At 39.0% G+C, this 17955-nt stretch overlaps 1 protein-coding gene across 1 annotated transcript in view; it reads left to right on the forward strand.

The window, feature by feature from the left end:
* The window catches only part of ODAD2 (outer dynein arm docking complex subunit 2), a 114722-nt gene extending 97121 nt beyond the window's left edge, over positions 1-17601 (forward strand). Inside the window, exons 19-20 of the mRNA XM_042476158.1 lie at positions 199-420; positions 17111-17601. Coding sequence (XP_042332092.1) covers positions 199-420; positions 17111-17224 — 336 coding nt within the window. The 3' untranslated portion in view covers positions 17225-17601. The remainder of the gene's footprint in view (positions 1-198; positions 421-17110) is intronic.
* Positions 17602-17955: the final 354 nt, after the last annotated feature.

The following is a 17955-nucleotide window of genomic DNA, read 5'->3' on the forward strand; positions in this document are numbered from 1 at the left end:
AGCAGCAGAAGGCTGGGCATGGGACACTTTGGATAGAGCTTTAAGGCAAGAAAATAGCCCACAGCACCAAATCCACAAAAGGACTTTATGCATGCACATGTTACTAACAAGATGCTAGTCCATATCATGTGACAGTGGTTTCCATTCAAACATCTGGAAATGCATTGCAAGGCTCACCTATTTTTCCTCTTTACTTAGAACAATGACAAATTAAGACGTCATCTAGCCGATGCCATTTCTCGCTGTTGCATGTGGGGAAGTAATAGAGTTGCCTTTGGTGCCACCAAAGCTGTTGCTCCTTTGGTACGTTACCTGAAGTCAAGTGACCCAGCAGTTCATCGAGCTACAGCACAAGCCCTCTATCAACTGTCAGAAGATCCCAACAATTGCATCACTATGCATGAAAATGGAGTAGTAAAGGTAAGCAAAATAGTTTTTTGTTAATCCAGTGATAAAATGTCTAAACAGTTGGGAATTTGAACTTACAGAAGTGGGTGCTTGGGGAAAGTGATATGATCCTCATTTCAAAAGTTAAAAGTCTGGTGATAGCTAGCTGTAGGTGGCAAATCTGCTATTGATTCTATTCTTAACTTTGAAGGAGCTATCCAAGACACCTTGGATTACTCATTTAAAATTCAGAGTAAAATGTAGGGCAGGTTCACTACAAGACTGGTGTAGACACCAGCAGCTGCCATTGAGCCAGATTACATTATTTCCATCTTTGTCTTCATGATAGGAAGAGAAGTAATTTCTGAGGTCTAATGTCAGTCTTCTGAAATTCTTCATTCCTGTTGGGAGAATGGATTTTGCCAGTTCTGCTTTGCTTTGTTAGCTGCCACTTAACAGGGTGGGAAAAGCTGGAATGCAATAACTTCATGTCACATGTTTTGTTTTCAAGATGAAAGTGTGGGTTTTGCTACACATCCCTCATGTTATTAGAATTGTTTGCCCTAACCATAATATTCATACCAAGGATATTATGGCAATCTTTCTTGAGTTCTGAATAGCTCTAAAACATTGCTTAAAAACCTCTAGATACATAGAGCTAAGGATAATTTTATAATTGTGTGAAACCTTTAATAGTAAATCATGCAGTCACCTAAGTTTTTTTGAGGGGAAAGAACAAGCAAGCCTATTGCTCATTATTCAAATAAGCAAAGTGAGGGTGAGGGTGAGGGTGAGGGGGGGGGTTTCACAATGTGTGTGCTGATAAAAAAATATTTAACTTTTAAAGCTCAGAGCACCTTCTGCATAGCAGTAAATAGGTATTTCACTGTATTTTAACTGTTTCACAGATAACTGCCAAAATGGAGTAATTTATTTTAATTTCTCAGTTTCCTTTTGGTGCCTACATAAAATCTGAGTATTCTATTTTTAAAACATTAATTTACATTTACAATCAGGTGAGTAAATCTTGTAATACTTAGTTACTGGTATATATTATTTGAGAAAAATAAAGAAAAGACTCTTCAAACTCTACGATTCTATGACTATATGAAGTAATAATTTTCGTAGTTTTCTTACTCAGAAAGTTTTAAAACAAAATTTTGAATTGTGTAAAGTGGCTATGTGCAACAGTATTGAACTAATTTATTACTGAAGCTGTTTGCTCTCACATGCTCAACTGAAAGTCAGTAGTTGATGAAGCAAAAAAGAAAACTGAAAGAAAAAATAGAATCTGAAATGAAAGTATAGATTTTAAATTTAGATATTACATTATAGCAAACATTTCTTTCTAATCATATTGAAAACTATCATCAGATTCTAAAGAGCAGTTTTCAATAAATCTGTTTCACCCAACTTTACCAAAATATAAGGAAACAGAAGAAAAAAAATTTCTTGTCTACAAAACCCTTTCTCCTTACCATAAGTTCAAAGGTAAATCTGGTTAACCTGGAACTCCAAGCTAAAAGGCAATCCCACGGACACAGATATAATTTATAGCAAATGAACTAGCAGGATAGTTCAGAGGGGGTTTGCCTTTGCCTTCCTCTGAAGGTGAGAGAGAGTGACTTGCCCATGATCACTCACTGGATTTTCATGGCTGAGTGGGGAGTTGAACCATGGCCTCCAGATTTGTAATCCAATGTTCAAATGGCTACATCATGATGGCTCTCTCAGGGGATCATACCCTGTAGCAATCTGTCAGATGAAACATGCTTCTCCTTAAGATGATAAAGCCACTGGATTCAGTCCTTACCAGACATCATTGCTCTGATCTAGCTAAAGGATGTATAAAGCCAGTTGCTAGAGTCATGTATACAGAACTCTCTTAAAACAATTGTAAATTCATTTGTTGGGGAGGAGGGTTCAGAGGTGCCTCTGTGTGTTGGAATTTAATCCCAATTCTACTCTCCCCCCCCCCCCAACTAAACAGCCAGATGGAACTGCTACTGACTGGTTTCTAGATAAGGCTACATATGCACAGATGAATCAAGGCCATTGACTGCCCCGTGGTCATATTACATGATCTTCTTTGGTGAGAGGGGAGGTTTTCCAATGCAGGTCCTACATGCCATAAGCATTACTAGACTAGACTGAGAGTCACTGGCTGACACATTAAATAGGTATGAATGGTTTATCAGTGGTCCCCAAACTGTGCTGTTTAAGGGATTTTGGACTTCAGCTCCCAGAATCCCAGACTATTGGCCAACATGGCTGAAGCTTAATCCATGGATGCAGAATCTTTGGGTACCGACTATATAAATGATTGGTATCATTCTCCTTCTCAAGGTCTGTTTCAGTGTATTTACCCCAAAAGAGAGGGAGTGAGGGAAAAGACCTTTCAAAAAATTAAAACACCCTAGAGTTCATCATATTATGAACAAACATTTTATTTGAGTTCAGTTTTACTCCATTTTTTGTCAACTGGCCATTGTACTGATTCATAAACAGATGCTGATTTGTACAACCTAGATACTTCAGTTTTGATTCTGTGGCGTGGTCAAATTCGTATAGAATGCTCAGCAAAAGCTTTTGGGGCTGCTGCATCCTGACATCACTTGGTGGTTTTCTTGTGTGAAAATTCCAGAGCATTCATATCATCTCTTGCTCATTCTACAGTAAATAAGGATTTTCAGTAGCAGTGTTAGCAGCCCCGCATCAAGTATACAGAAATCACTGTGCATTTCAGCTAACCCATTGTCACTCTGATCCCAGGTAAGAGATGGTCACTGAAATGGAGATGAGCTTATTGTTGCCTTGAAGCTCTACTTCAGTAAGTTTCTAATTTAGGAACATTTGGACAACAAATTGGGACCTTGGCATCCTCATCTTGGCATGTTCTGAATATCTTTTAGTCTTATAAAAAGAAGCTTGTCCCACTAAGCTGTAGGTTTTCTGGAGCAGTTCAACAGAAGCTGTGCCCTGCAGCTCTTTTGGTGATAAATGAGCCATTTCAAATAAATGGAGCTGCAGCCAATTTGTGCAGAAGGAATCATTAAAACACAGTTTTGAAAGTTCAGAATGTATAAACAAGGTATGCTAAACCCAAATATATACTGCTCATTTTAATGGAAAAGGTTGCTGCTCGTTGACTCTTCCAACTTTTAACAGGATTTGCCAAAAAGCCAAAGAATCTGGCACAGGCCGTAGATAACAGTTCCATCTTTCATCTAGGTTTCTCTTCTGTATTTATCTTGCTTCAGAGAATGCAGGGAATGTCCTTTTCCTCTGACTTGGCACTTGTTCTAAACCACAGAAATACACTGAGCAGCTTCTTGCAATTGTCTTAAGACAAATGTCATTTTAGGAGACTTTCTGAAAGGCAGGGATCCAGAGAGCCCTGTGTACAAGTGGAAAGCATTTTTAGTCATGCAGAGAGGAGTCACTGATTTTCCGTCCTGTGTGTCTGCTCAGCCTGCACTGCATCATGGATAGCTCTAGAAAGTCCCTGGATGCACACAAGTGGATTTTCAGGGGATGTAATTATGGTGTGGGACCTTCATCTGTAAGGAATGCCAAAGAGGTCCCAGTGCTCAGTTGGGATGCCACATGTGGCTTTAGATCCTGACCAAGGTCTTTTTAATCTGGTGTATCCTGTGGGAGAAAAAAACAAACTCCCAAGCAATAATAAACATTGCTATCTTAAGCAAAAATTAAATGTAAAGTTAACAAATTGAGTTTTTTTTTAAACTTGCAGATATTGGGCTTAGTACACTGAGGCAAGGTGCCAGGTAATTACTTTTGGCAATGAGCTGAGTAAAAATACTTTCCTTGCAAAAGAAACTATTCACAGGAGCTGAACATAAGAAATAACAATAAAAAATGGTATTTCAGACTTCTTGACTAGTCTTTTTGGCATTCACTGAAAATATGATACATTTCTGCCTGAAAACAGCAAGTTTATTTTTACCAATTAGATAGGTTTTTATCTATTGAATGAGAACACTCTGGATTCTCAGTGTTATTTGCATACATTAAATGAAGTATTTGCATACTTCCTTCTCAACACAGGAGGATCATTACTATTTTGGGGGTAACTTCCCAAAGAGCCTTAAGTTTATCCATTTTGATGATGCCACAATGAAATATAGTAAGGAATCTTAGCAGGATTGGAGGTGTTTGTGTGCGTTTTTATGGAATGAGCAGCTGTTAGACACATTTACTTTTATGAAAGCAAACAAAGAGAAGGAGGATCTTACATTTACAAGAAAGGTCTTCATTCATGTCTTTGTAGATACAGAGGAAAGGAATCTGTTTCATTCTTTCCTTTGACTTTGCTGGCTGGTTGTTTGGCAGGCTCCAGGCAAGCGGTGAAGGTTATATATCTATTTGTGGTCTCTGGGTCACACAGCACTTTTAAAAGTCTTAAGTCTTGTTAAAATTCTGAGGTCCAGCAGCTGGTGGGGCAATTTAGGACTATATAGGGTCCTGAGGATGAAAGTTGCGAAGCTACAGTGCCAATCTATGCTACAGGTGAGCACACATTTTTTAAAAAAACATTTTTGATGCTTGTAGTCTTGTAGAAATGTACAAAATTTATGAGTTTGACATTTTCTTCAATGTAGATCTCATGCCTGAGCTTGAATTAAAGGGCACTGTTATTTTTTACTTTTGGTAATAAGACAGTATTAGAGTTTTTATTATGTAGTGAGTTGGATGGTCACTAGATGCTCTCCCATTTTAGTTGTAATTTACTGGTTATACAGAAAACACCTGGTATTTCATGCATTTTGTCAACACATATTATTTTAAATAGTAACTCTAACCATCTGGGATTTTCCAGGATGAATCTTACCCCTCTCATTAAGGTTATTTAGAGTGCAGTTCTATACATGCTATGTTGCCAGTTACTGACACTGAACGCAATGAGACTATAAGTGGATGATACATCTGGCTGAGAGGTACACCTCTCGCTACTTCAGAGGGAGTCCCACCAGCTTCAGTCCACAAGCTGAACAGGACTTACTACTGAACAGACATGTAGAAGACTGCATGGCTACAAGCTTTTCTGGAAACAGGAATGGATAAAAGGTGAACTCTGTTTTTCCTTTCCTTTAAGCCATCTTCAGCCTGCAGTCTAGATCCTTTTCTTATTTTCCTGCTCATATTTCTCTACTTTCTCACTGTAGTAGGGCAGTCTAGTTTGACAGTTGGCATGGATATGTTGTGCCCCTGGCGGTTATCATTTGTAAAGTACTTAAGTTCTGCTAAAAAGCCTTTGTGTACAGTATCTGTCTTCAAGTCACTTGTTGACTTACAAATGACCCTCATGAATTTCATAGGGTTTTCTTAGGCAAGGCCTTCATAGATTTAGAAAATCGATTTAGGCAGTCCCTGCCCAGAAACTCCAGTTGAATAGAAACTCCAATACATGAAGAAGCAGGAGAAGAGCAAATTCAGATGTTTGGGGAATAGTCATGTCACCCCACTAGTAATGCTCCTGCTCCAGATACACTCTAAATAATGTCAGTCAACTTGATCCAGAGACATATATGTGTATATATGGAGTTTCATTTCTGCTTCCCTCCATAATATAAACTGTATGTCTGGATTTCCCACACTTTCAAAAGTGTTGAATTTAGGTGAATATGTTAAAACCATGTTCAAAGACTAAAGGAGAGTTAATAAAATGTAATATTTATCACCAAAATATTTCAAAGAGTACATAAAGAAGATGACACCTAAAATATTACAAAACAATCTTTAAAAACTCAGCAACGTGTCAAAGGAATCAGAGACCTGAGAATATTTACCGTTAACTTAGTACCCATCATTAAGAGAACTCAGCTTAGCTCATCTGATCCATCCTTATAATTCTGTTAACACTCAAGAACAAACGTCATCAGAATGACATCTTGGGTAAGTCAGTCATCATAGGACCTGAATTAAGAGAGCTTGCATGGTGTAGTTGGGAGTGTTGGAGGCCAATGCAATTTTAGCTTGCATCAATAAAAGTACAGTGTCTAAATCAAGAGAAGTAATAGTGCCACTATTCTGCTTTGGTCAGGCCCCACCTGGAATATTGTGTCGTTCTGGCAACCATAATTTAAAAAGGATGTTGAGAAACGAGCGTGTCCAAAGGAGGGCGACTAAAATGGTGAAGGGTCTGGAAACCATGTCCTATGAGGAACAACTTAGGGAGCTGGGGATGTTTAGCCTGGAGAAGAGAAGGTTAAGAGGTGATATGATAGCCCTGTTTAAATATTTGAAGAGATGTCATATTGAGGAGGGAACAAGCTTGTTTTCTGCTGCTCCAGAGAAGAGGACCCGGAACAATGGATGCAAGCTACAGGAAAAGAGATTCCACCTAAACATTGGGAGGAACTTTCTGACAGTAAGTTTGTTTGACAGTGGAACACACTTCCTCAGAGTGTAGTGGAATCTCCTTCCTGGAGGTCTTTAAACAGAAGCTGGATGGCCATCTGTCGGGGATGCTTTGATTGAGAGTTCCTGCCTGGCAGGGGGTTGGACTGGATGGGCCTTGTGGTCTCTTCCAACCCTATGATTCTATGACTGACTCTGAAGACTAAGGTTCAAATCCCCACTCAGACATAGAGCTGAGTGACTTTGGACAAGTCACATTCTTTAAGCCTCAGAGGAAGGCAAAGGCAAACCCATTCTGGACAAATCTTGCCAAGAAAGCACCATAACAGGTTCATCTTTGGGTCACCATAAGTCCAAACAACTTTAAGACACACAAGAGCCAGGGTGGTATAGTGGTTTGAGTAGGGCACTGAGAGACCAAAGTTCAAATTCCTGCTCAGCCAAGAAACCCATTGGGTGACCTTGGGCATGTCACACTGTCTTAGCCTCAGTGGAAGGCAAGGTCAAACTCCTCTGAACAAATCCTGCAAAGAAAGCCCCCCATGAAAGGGCCATCTTAGGGTTGTCCTAAATCAGAAATTATTTGAAGGCACATAACAACAAATACTTAATTGGTAGTGTGATAAAAAAGAGAATTCACATGTGGATTATATATCCATTTTATGTTTGGTTTTGTTATCTAAGGTATCCACTAAATACTGAACCATCTCAACAATACTTTAATGAGCAATAGTAGTAACCTGTATGAATTAAGTATAGGCAGCATATGCACTAGAACTTCTATTCTTGCATTAAGTCCATTGACAAAGGTTTTTTTGTGCAGTTATTGAGTATTTCAGATCTTTATTGTGTACTTTTATGCTGTCTATAGATAGCTATTTTAAATATGGGCTGGAAAAGCATTCAGAGTAATAAAATGCTAGTAGAAAGTTCAAACTTGGAAAAGAAGAACTCTGCTCAGTACGTATTCTGCAAATTTGCCATACCTTGTCTTTCCCTACATTAATCTATGTGTGTGTGTGTGTCTGTGTGCCAAGCATAGTTGAAATAAATATTAAAAAGAGAGTCTGGGGCAGAAAAAAACTGAGTGAAGGAAGAGAGATGGTGATGGTTGGAGAAGGTATGTCCCAAGGGGAAGGTTCAAGCAAGTTAGACTGCGTGAAGGAAAGCAACAGGTCTGGCAAAATTCATTCTCCCTAATGCCTATTACATATGGTAAGTAACCTGGCTCCTCTTTTAATCTTAGTAAAATGAGTTTCCAGTGAACTGAAACAAGTGTGTGATATATATATATATGAACTTTGTCAGGCCAAATGCTTCCTTTGTATGTTAATCATCTCTCAAAAAATACAAAGCTTAAAATAAAAATTTAAAAGCATTTCAGATGAAAGTATGCTAAAAGACTTTTGGCTTCACATTCTCCAGATTATCAGTACTGCCTTTTCAGGGGATGAATTTTATATCCCTTAAGATTCTCTGTACTCTCTGAACGTTTCTGGTGATTTGAGTTTTTCTAAATATTGTGCCAAAACTGTTAGAGCCATATATAGACTCCAAAATTCTGGTGTTTAATGATGTAGACTAATGGTTCTTAAACTGACCTTTAGCTGAACGCTTACTCCTAGTAGCACTTTCTTCCTCTCTCTGATAGATCTCCAGACTGCAGACATCTCCCCTTCTCCATCCAAGCCATTGGCTTTATTTGTTTATTTATTCATTTACTTATTACTCCATTTGTGCCCCATTCTATTTTTAAGAGTAGCTAAAATTTCCAAACCAAGGTGAGTGTTGATGGATTGGAAATCATAATTACGACCAATCTTTTGAGGATCTGGTGACTAAACTGTATGTAGTAGTTGATTATCAGGAATATACTTTTGAATGGGCATACATAAATCAAAAGGTCTTGGTGCTTCAGCCCCACAAGTCTTGGATTCGTGATAGCACTATGAGTAATACCTAAAGGTTGGACTGAAACAGATTCTTAGTTTCTTGGATCCATTTGCCATCATCCTCACTGCTGCCACCATGTTCCTAACACAGTCACTATTTTTAAAATACTGCAGTGTCTACTGATAACTATCAGTTATTAATCGACACATAGATAGTTAATTAAATTAACAGTTATTGTGTTCATCTAATGGTGAACTTTTATCCATAATAGACCAACTGTGATAATAGTTTCATGCAACCACACATTAATTGTTCTGTTACCTGGCATTTGATGGTGGATTTTTTCCTTTTTGGCGAGCTTTACTGTGAGCTTTAGACAACGTCTTTCCTTCCCCTTTTAATGTTTTTGCCCTTGTGCTTATAATGAAAAAAATAATCTTGAGCTCTTCCTTTTTTGTTACCTAGAGCAAATTCACACCATTTCATTTTCATTTATAGGAGCTTGGTATACACAAACAACATTTTTACACACTGATTTCGATTTAACTGAATAAAATGAATGTAAATACTACATTTGGGTTGGTTTTAAAATTTTCCTCCATGTCCTATCCTGTATTAATAGCATTCACAAACAACATACAAGAGGCCCAAAGACCTCACCTATGGGAAATACTATTAAAGAACCTATACTAGAGGTCATATATTGATCATTTGTAGCACCTGATTTTTAAAAATAAAATTGATTCATTCTACTTATTAATACACCACATTTATCCAATTATTAGTACCAAATAATGTGCAACATTTGACACAAATTGTGTTCTGCTTTCCTGATCTCCAAAATCTTTAATCTTAAGGTATCTGCTTTTGAAATGTTTCTACATTTAGTACCTGGTAGTTTTCAATTATGCCAAGTAGCTTGGCTGGTAGTTTTAAAATATGCCAGGGGAGTCCATCCTGTGGTAATAGATACTCAGGGGAAAGTAGAAATAAAAACAATCTGCCAAATCAGTGCATCTTTTGACATCTTCATTTTGTTCGGGGGTAAAGGATTAGGAAGCATTTTGGTTTAATGCATCCTCTGATTGGGTTAGGTTACACTCCAAATTGAAATTTCCTATTGTCCATTTTGAGCTGGAATCTGCTCACTTTTGACCACAGTATCTGAGGCCAAATTCTCTAAGGTAGCATACGTATTCCAAATATTGCATTATTTTTTGGTCCACCAAGAAAAAAAGGAACTTTGCATTTTAGGAGCATTGAAATGGTAACTGTGTTTTATTATTTTTCAATTCTACCACATGTTGTATTATTTATCATTTAATTGAATGAGAAAACTTAACGCAAGGGCAAATTACAACAGGCAGACCTAAGTGCCTCAGTGTTTCCAGTCTTTGATACTGTGCTGAAAGTAAATGTTGGCTGCATCTAGATTGATACTTTTTTGGATGCATTTCTACCATATGTTTTTATTCAAGGCAATTTTTTCCTTTTCGTGTTATACAAAAAGCATGTAAATGCTCTTTTTGGAGTACAGCTACTATTCCTATCCTCTTGCTAATTAGAAGATCATAGTACAAGGAATTTGACATCTTTTGGTAAAATAGCACATGGAAGAAGCAGGATACTAAACTGAAAAGAAAAATGCAGTCTAGCATCACTGTCACTTAGAAATATTATACAACTACTGTGATAGGGAAATACGGCAGCCAGAGTAAAATGAAGGTGTGTATGTTTGTTTGTTTAATTTCAAGCAAGCAAATAAATGGCTCATTAGTCGTCCTGCAGATCTCTAGTACTGAATCTGGTTGCAGGACTGCAAAATTACTTCCATTTATTTTTGTTGAGAAGTACAAAATTATACCCTCCAACTCTTGATGAATTGTGATAGCATAATTCAGATAGCATTGTGACTCATGTTTTTGTTCATTGAGGAGTGTGGAATTCTGTTCTGATCACTACCCTCCAGCTCACCTTGTAAGCAGTACAGCCCCCACTGCAAACACCGCCAATTCTTGCTGATGGAGAACAGAGAGATCAATGGGGATGCATCTTCCTATTTTCCTGTAGCTAGATGTGCTACAAGAACATCATTAGCAGACATCTCCCAAGAACTTGCTGCACATCCAGCTACAGGAAAACAGATGAATACCTCCCCACTGACCTCTTTGCCCTTTAGCAACATAGAAATAGCCACACTGAAGCAGGGTTGTGCTGCTTAACATTGTGAGGGGGGTAGCATTGGGAGATGTAGCTACGGAAACATAGCAACATGATACATGTACGTCTCAGAATGGCAGGATCTCAGCTATCTTTAAGTGTCTAATGGTCGTGAAACTGGGTGTCCAGATGTCATAACTGCAAAGACAACAAGACACCACAAAATATAGGACAGTCAAGAAAAATGTAAGACATTACAAAATAAATTCATTTCATATTGTTTAGCTATATTATTTTTCTGATGAATATATCTTTGTTTAAATGCCTTTTTGGCTTACAATATCCTTTAACAACTCTGAGAAAAACAAATGCTTAAAGTTGTACTTTACTAGCTACAGATTCTTGACTGAATCTACGTTTAAATTATTACTTTCATTTATTTTTTCATTTGCGCTCTCATTCCTCCTGCTTCTTCCACAATCCAAATAGCACACTTTTGTTCCCTGCCTCACTGATCTGTTTTTAACAGCCTAGATCCTTCTTTCCTTTCCACGTCGACATCAGGAAAAAAACAAACAAAACTACCACATGGTCTACAATATTCTTCACCACCTGCAACTAACAAGCCTTTTGCAGCAGCTGGGGCAGTAATAACCCTGTTGAGGTAGAGGCACCAGATGACACAGGGACAGATTTTATGACTCAAAAGAGGGGCCATTTTGCAACACACATAGCCAGAGGGTGCAAACATAAGACTGAAATACAGGGCATGTCTGGGAAAAGGAGGTCCTCTGGTCAACCCTTCCTGAAAAGGACATACAATGAAACAAAGGAACAAAGATTACTTGAGAGTCTAATATTTGGATTAACTTAATTGAGAAAAAGCATTTCTCTATTGCTTAAAAAAATTACACTGTTTTGATCATGGGGTCTGGTGTAATGGATTACTGCTGCTGTTCTATGCCTTCAAGTTTCAGACTTAAGGCAACCCTAAGCTGAACCTATCAAAGGGTTTTCTGGGGCTGAGAGTGTGTGACTCACCCAAGGTCACCTAGTGGGTTTCTGTAGCCAAGCAGGTATTGCCTCCAGAATCATAGTCCAATGCTCAAACCACTACACCTTACCCAACCAAAGTCATACAAAGGATCATTGCTAGAAAAGTTATGTTTGAGGTTTCTCATTCAGAATCTAAAGGAAGGGAAATGTTCTACTGTGAACATACAGACTATAATTATAAATAGCCTATGTTTTCCTTGTTCCAGAATGTCAAACTTAAGGCTTTATTGAAACCACCATATGTACGCTATGTACATGCATTCTTTTGGTTTTGACTCAGGCACATGGAATACTTCTGCCTTTAACTCATCTGTAAGGTTCACAGGAAAATTGCTGCATGCCTCAGGAAACATTTTGCAATTAAAGTTGATCAGAGTTGCAGTTCATGGCTGAAACAAAAATAAATGGTGATATTTCAGGAGTTACATGGTGTAAAAAACTTCAGCAAATACAAATGGGTGGGTGGGGAGAAAATGTGCTAAGCAATGCAAGCCCTTCAAAGCAATCCATCAGTGAAGCAGGGAGATGTTAAGATCCTGACCTCTGTCCATTGGCTGCAAAGTTTTAGTGTTCTCTGTATCAGTATAGTATTCCTGCTTGCAACGATGGAAAAATGTTGATTTCCTTGGCAACTGTGGAAATAACATGTAATTAATAGCTGTATATTGATCATCAGAAAGATGGAAAAATATTTTGGATGGTTCATACAGCCATGATTGGAGAGCTGATTCTGACCATAATGAAAAATGTATGAGTCCAGTTGCATCCGTTTGACAGGAGTCATATTGTTCAGTCCTGTATATTTTCCATTCATGTCACTTTCAGTCTTAGCAATGCACTGTGTTTAAGAAATGCCATCTCTACCAATGGATAAGGAATTTTTCATCTTTTAAACCTATAACTTGATAATCACACAGAAATTGGTTTTCTGCAGAGAGCCAGAGCTCAGAAATCAGACATTTGTGCTTTAATCCCCCTGAGAACACAAGAGCTATGTTGAATTAGTCCAAAATCACATTTAGACCAGTATTCTGTTCTTAGAGTTGTCAGCCAGATAGTTACAGAAAGTTTAAAAGCTGTGTCTCAGTGCAAGAGCATTCTTCAACTTGTGTTTCCTGGTAACTGATGTTTTGTATCATACTGCCTCTGATACTGGAACTGTATTAGCAGAAACCTTTGAAGGCCTTATTTTCTATTAATTTGTTGAATCCTATCCAAAACACACTGCAGAAAAATCCAGTTTGAGACCGCTTTAACTGCCCTGGCTCAATGCTAGGGAATTCTGGGAATTGTAGTTTATTTGTGTGCCGGAGCTCTGATAGAGAAGGCTAGATGTCTCATAAAACTACAGTTCCCAAAATTCCCTAGCACTGAGCCAGGCCAGTTAAAGCAGTCTCAAACTGGATTATTTCTGTAGTGTGTTTTGGACCTACATTAGTGGCCATTATTAATCTAGTGAAAGAAAATTCCAGATGTTTGGTGAAATTATTTAGGATTTTCAGAGTAAACACCAGCACTCAGAAGAAAGTAAGCAACATACTCAGCTCTTTCAAAATTGGTGTGATGGGATTCCACTTGGCTGTAGCCCTTAACATCATGGGTACTGTATTCTATACTAGCTAAAGCTTCCCAAGTCATCCATGTGAAGGCATCTTACCCCAAATGTTTTTCCTGTTGAAATTCTCCACTTCTGTATTATGTGAACTTTGTACTAAATTTGTGCAAAGAGAAGGAATTCAAACAAGAAAAGGGAATGTTTTTACAATACATCTAGAGTTCAGAAGTTGGAAGGTAACTGGCAAGATGCTTATTCTGTGCATTGATCTAACACAAATACTTCCTGAAATATAAAATGCTTTGATCTGCATAAGCGTGTACCATATGCATGCAGCTGTGATCTCTCAACCACTGGGAGGTTAGGAAAAGGTAGTATATAGTCCTTCTGTCTGTGTTCAATTTCTGCTTTTATATTTAGCAGTTCATAATTTTATGTAATACTGTAATAGTTATGAAAAATATGCTCAAGAACTGAGTGATAACAGATTTTTTGGTGGTTTGATTCCATGTTGTTTGGTTGATTCAGAATACCAAGGGCTGCAGACTGGATTTAAAAACTGTTTTTTAATTAAGGCTATGTGCACTTCAAAATACCTGAGGCCATGTTAAAAATTTGAGAGGCCCTTCAAAATCTGAGGTTCCGAGGAGATCCTGTAAATTAAATGCTTATGTAGTTTTGTCACAGACTTGCTGCCACAAAAATACAGGAGAAACTGGGAATAACCTTTTTATGGCTGGAGAACAACAGTTTTAAGTAGGTTTTAGTGCCTTGTGGTTGATTCTGTACTTTCAGAGTATTTCCTTGGAGTTGGAGAAGGTGGACTGGTTATACAGTAAAGAGTAAAGCTGTACTGTTGTTAGAAAGTTGTTTGACAGACCAAAGTTTAAAATAATTCACCTTAAATCCCAACGTTCCAGCAATATTATTATAATATTTTTCAAGTGCAATTTTAGGCTGCATCAGTAAGAGTATCGTATCTAGATCAAGGGAAGTAATAGTGCCACTCTATTCTGCTTTGGTCAGGCCCCGCCTGGAATATTGTGTCCAGTTCTGGGTGCCACGATTCAAAAAGGATGTTGAAAAACTGGAACGTGTCCAAAGGAGGGCAAGTAAAATGGTGAAAGGTCTAGAAACCATGTTCTATGAGGAACGACTTAAGGAGCTGGGGATGTTTAGCCTGGAGAAGAGAAGGTTAAGAGGTGATATGATAGCCCTGTTTAAATACTTGAAGGGATGCCATACTGAGGAGGGAGCTGACTTGTTTTCACTTGCTCCAGAGACTAGGACCCGGAGCAATGGATGCAAGCTACAAGAAAAGAGAGTCCACCTTAACATTAGGAAGAACTTCCTGACAGTAAGGGCTGTCCGACAGTGGAACAAACTCCCTCAGAGTGTAGTGGAGTCTCCTTCCTTGGAGGTCTTTAAACAGAGGCTAGATGGCCATCTGTCGAAGATGATTTGATTTGGATTCCTGCATGGCAGGGGGTTGGACTGGATGGCCCTTGCGGTCTCTTCCAACTCTATTATTCTATGATTCTATGATTAAGCTAAAGTTTTGGGAGATTTCACCAATGTGGATGCTGGCATTTCCCATCCCAAGGATTAACATGATGCAAAATGGACATCATGACCAATCCAATGCTGAACATGGCAACCTCAAATTAATTTCTCTCTCTCTCTCTCTCTCTCTCTCTCTCCCTCTCCCTCCCCCTCCCTCTCATTCCTTTTTACACAAACACACACACACACATTTAGGCTGTCTTGCACATATTGTTTCCTCACATGAATCCACCCCACCAGCAACAACCAGTGATGTGAGGACAGGGAGATAGCAGGAAGTGATAATGATATGGCACATGTAAAGCTGGTTGTACATTGAAGGGGGAAACTTAACATGGAGCTGCCATTTTGGGTGTTAGTCATATCTAGTTTTATCTTTAAGGGTACGTCGTGTTTTCTTGTTGTTAGCTGTCTTTGAGTCAACCTCAGCTCATAGCAACCCTGTGTGTGAGACATCTCCAAGCCTCCTTATCCTCCACTGCTCTTGTAGAGTCAGGCCTGTGACCTCCCTCATTGATTCTAGCCATCTGGTGTGTGGTCCTCCTCTCTTTCTACTGCCCTCTACTTTCCCTAGCATTATTTCTTTTCCAGTGATTCATGCCTTCTCATGATGCCACCAAAGTACAACAACCTCATCGTGGCTTCCGGGGAGAGTTCAGGCTTGATCTGTTCAAGGACCCATTTGTTTGTCTTTTTGTCTGTTCATGGTTTCTCAGCACTATTCCCCAGCACCACATCTCAAATGAGTTTATTTTCTTTTTATCCGCTTTCTTCACTATCCAGCTCTCAAATCTGCAGATGATGATATGAAATACAATGGACTGGATAATTCTAACTTTAGTGCTCAGTGTCTTAGTCAGGGTACAGGGTACTGCACTCACCCCTTTCCCCTACAGATCAGGGCCTGAGCTGCCAGAGTGGCAGCCCCGGAGGCCCCGATCCGCTGCTTTTCCTGGCCTCAAGGAAGCGGCAAAAGGCCACTTCCCCACGGCCTGGAAAGGGATGTTCTTGGGGCTTTATGCCCCAAGGACACCCCAACAGTGGCAGGGAGAGAGAGAAAGGGGCCAAGTCTCTTTAGTATCACTGGCGCAGCCGTGTAAAGGCCCCACCAGCGATGCGCAGCGCAAAAGGAGCTCCGTTTTGGAGCTCCTTTGGGTGCCGCTGAAAGAGCGCCACAAGCGCCCTTCAATGGCACCAAGACATAATGGCCGCACTACGCCGTTTGGACGCGACACGGCCGTTACGTCAAAATGGCGGCACCCATGTAGACAGGGTGCCGCCATTTTTACATACTCGGTACGTACTGGGGTTAGGGAGCACCTAAAAAGGACGCTCCCGGACAACCCTAGAACGTACTGAGTACATGCTTAATGGCCTATCTGGACAGGGCCTTACTCAACTTTTTTTCCCTGACACAGAGATCAGTTTCCATGTAATTGTGAGTTATTTTCTATTATGGGTAGACAAACTGGACATATGTGTGCCTTCACCAGAACATAATATCCCACAATACATATGTAAGAAAATAAACACTTTTTCCTAAGTGGAGAGTAATCTCCACTTTGGAAAAATTGATGTGTGGGATGGCAATAAAATCAGGCTGAAAGAGTCTGACTCTGCAATCAGATTTATTTTGGTGAATAATTTTGTGGAACAAATGTAGGAACAGTCCACTGTGTCATACTAATAGGTTTGATTTTTTTTAGCCCAGAATCCACTCTTTGTCCAGTGACAAGATCTGGATGCTTCAATCAGCACAATTTACAAAGGACAGGCATTCCCACCTTCCAACAGCAAAAGGCATACAAACATGAGATGTGGCTGAGCTTTCTGCCTCACAGCCATTGATATGCTTATCTTAAATTCATCTGTTTAGTCCTTTTTGGAACTCTTGTTCTGCTTTTGGCCACTGTTCTTTCTCTAAATGGGCTGTTGAATATCCAGCCTTGAAATCCTAATTCCAGAGCTGTGGAACACATGGCTATTTTCATTCATTCCTGAATGTGTTTCTGTAGGCATGTTATTTTAAAATAATTTATTTTCAGCATAATGGTTTTGGTTTGGAGCTCATTCTCATTTCTTTCCTTTGCATTTTGTTGTTGTTTTTTTAACAAGCTTCTGCTGGGTATGGCAGGCTCTACGGATGAAACGCTTCAGGAAGCAGCAGCTGGTTGCATAGCAAACATCCGCAGGCTGGCTCTAGCTACAGAGAAGGCAAAGTACGGCTAAAACACCAAGCGGTTTTTACCAGTTCCTAAGAGGTTTTCTTTTTAATATGGCATGGTGCTAGCTGAGAGGGGTAAAATCTGAATCAGAATGCTGCAGAAAAATGTTTTTAAAGAGTTGCTGTAATTTTACAACTGATATATACCTCCAGAAAAGTAATGGCAATGGAAATGAAAGTGAACCAAAAAGTGCATTTAATTTAACTTTATCCACATAAATGTATGTGTGTATTTTAGAATGATTAATGTTTATCTCTTCCAAAGTTACAGCAGTGAATATCCAAAAGAAACAACACTAACTTTAATAACATTGCATTTCCATGTCCTTTTCAAATAACATTTTTGTATGTTATAGGCATGTAATAAATCTATTTTCCATTACTGTGTGTGGTTGTGCTATCATTCTTGGGTGTCTTGAATACATAATTCTTTTCTTGCTGAACCTGTCTAATCATTCTGTCATTATGGTTTTGCTTGTTTGAGTACAGTACTTACTCCAGAGAGGACTTCATCCACATGCACCAGTTTCACATCTGGAACTATACAGTAGTGATGTATTCAAGCCAAGTCTCAAGTCCCTACATTCAAGTCTCAAGTAGAGTCTCAATTCCTTGCTTTCAAGGCAAATCTCAAGTTGAATCTCAAGTCTGGGAGTCAAGTTTAACAGAAAAGTTAGGCAAAGGACTGAACATCCTGGGGGAGGGGGAGGCTTGGAAATCTGGAAAGGGAGCTGGC

Source organism: Sceloporus undulatus, chromosome 6 (genome assembly GCF_019175285.1).
Source record: "Sceloporus undulatus isolate JIND9_A2432 ecotype Alabama chromosome 6, SceUnd_v1.1, whole genome shotgun sequence".
Classification (NCBI taxonomy): Eukaryota; Metazoa; Chordata; class Lepidosauria; order Squamata; family Phrynosomatidae; genus Sceloporus; species Sceloporus undulatus.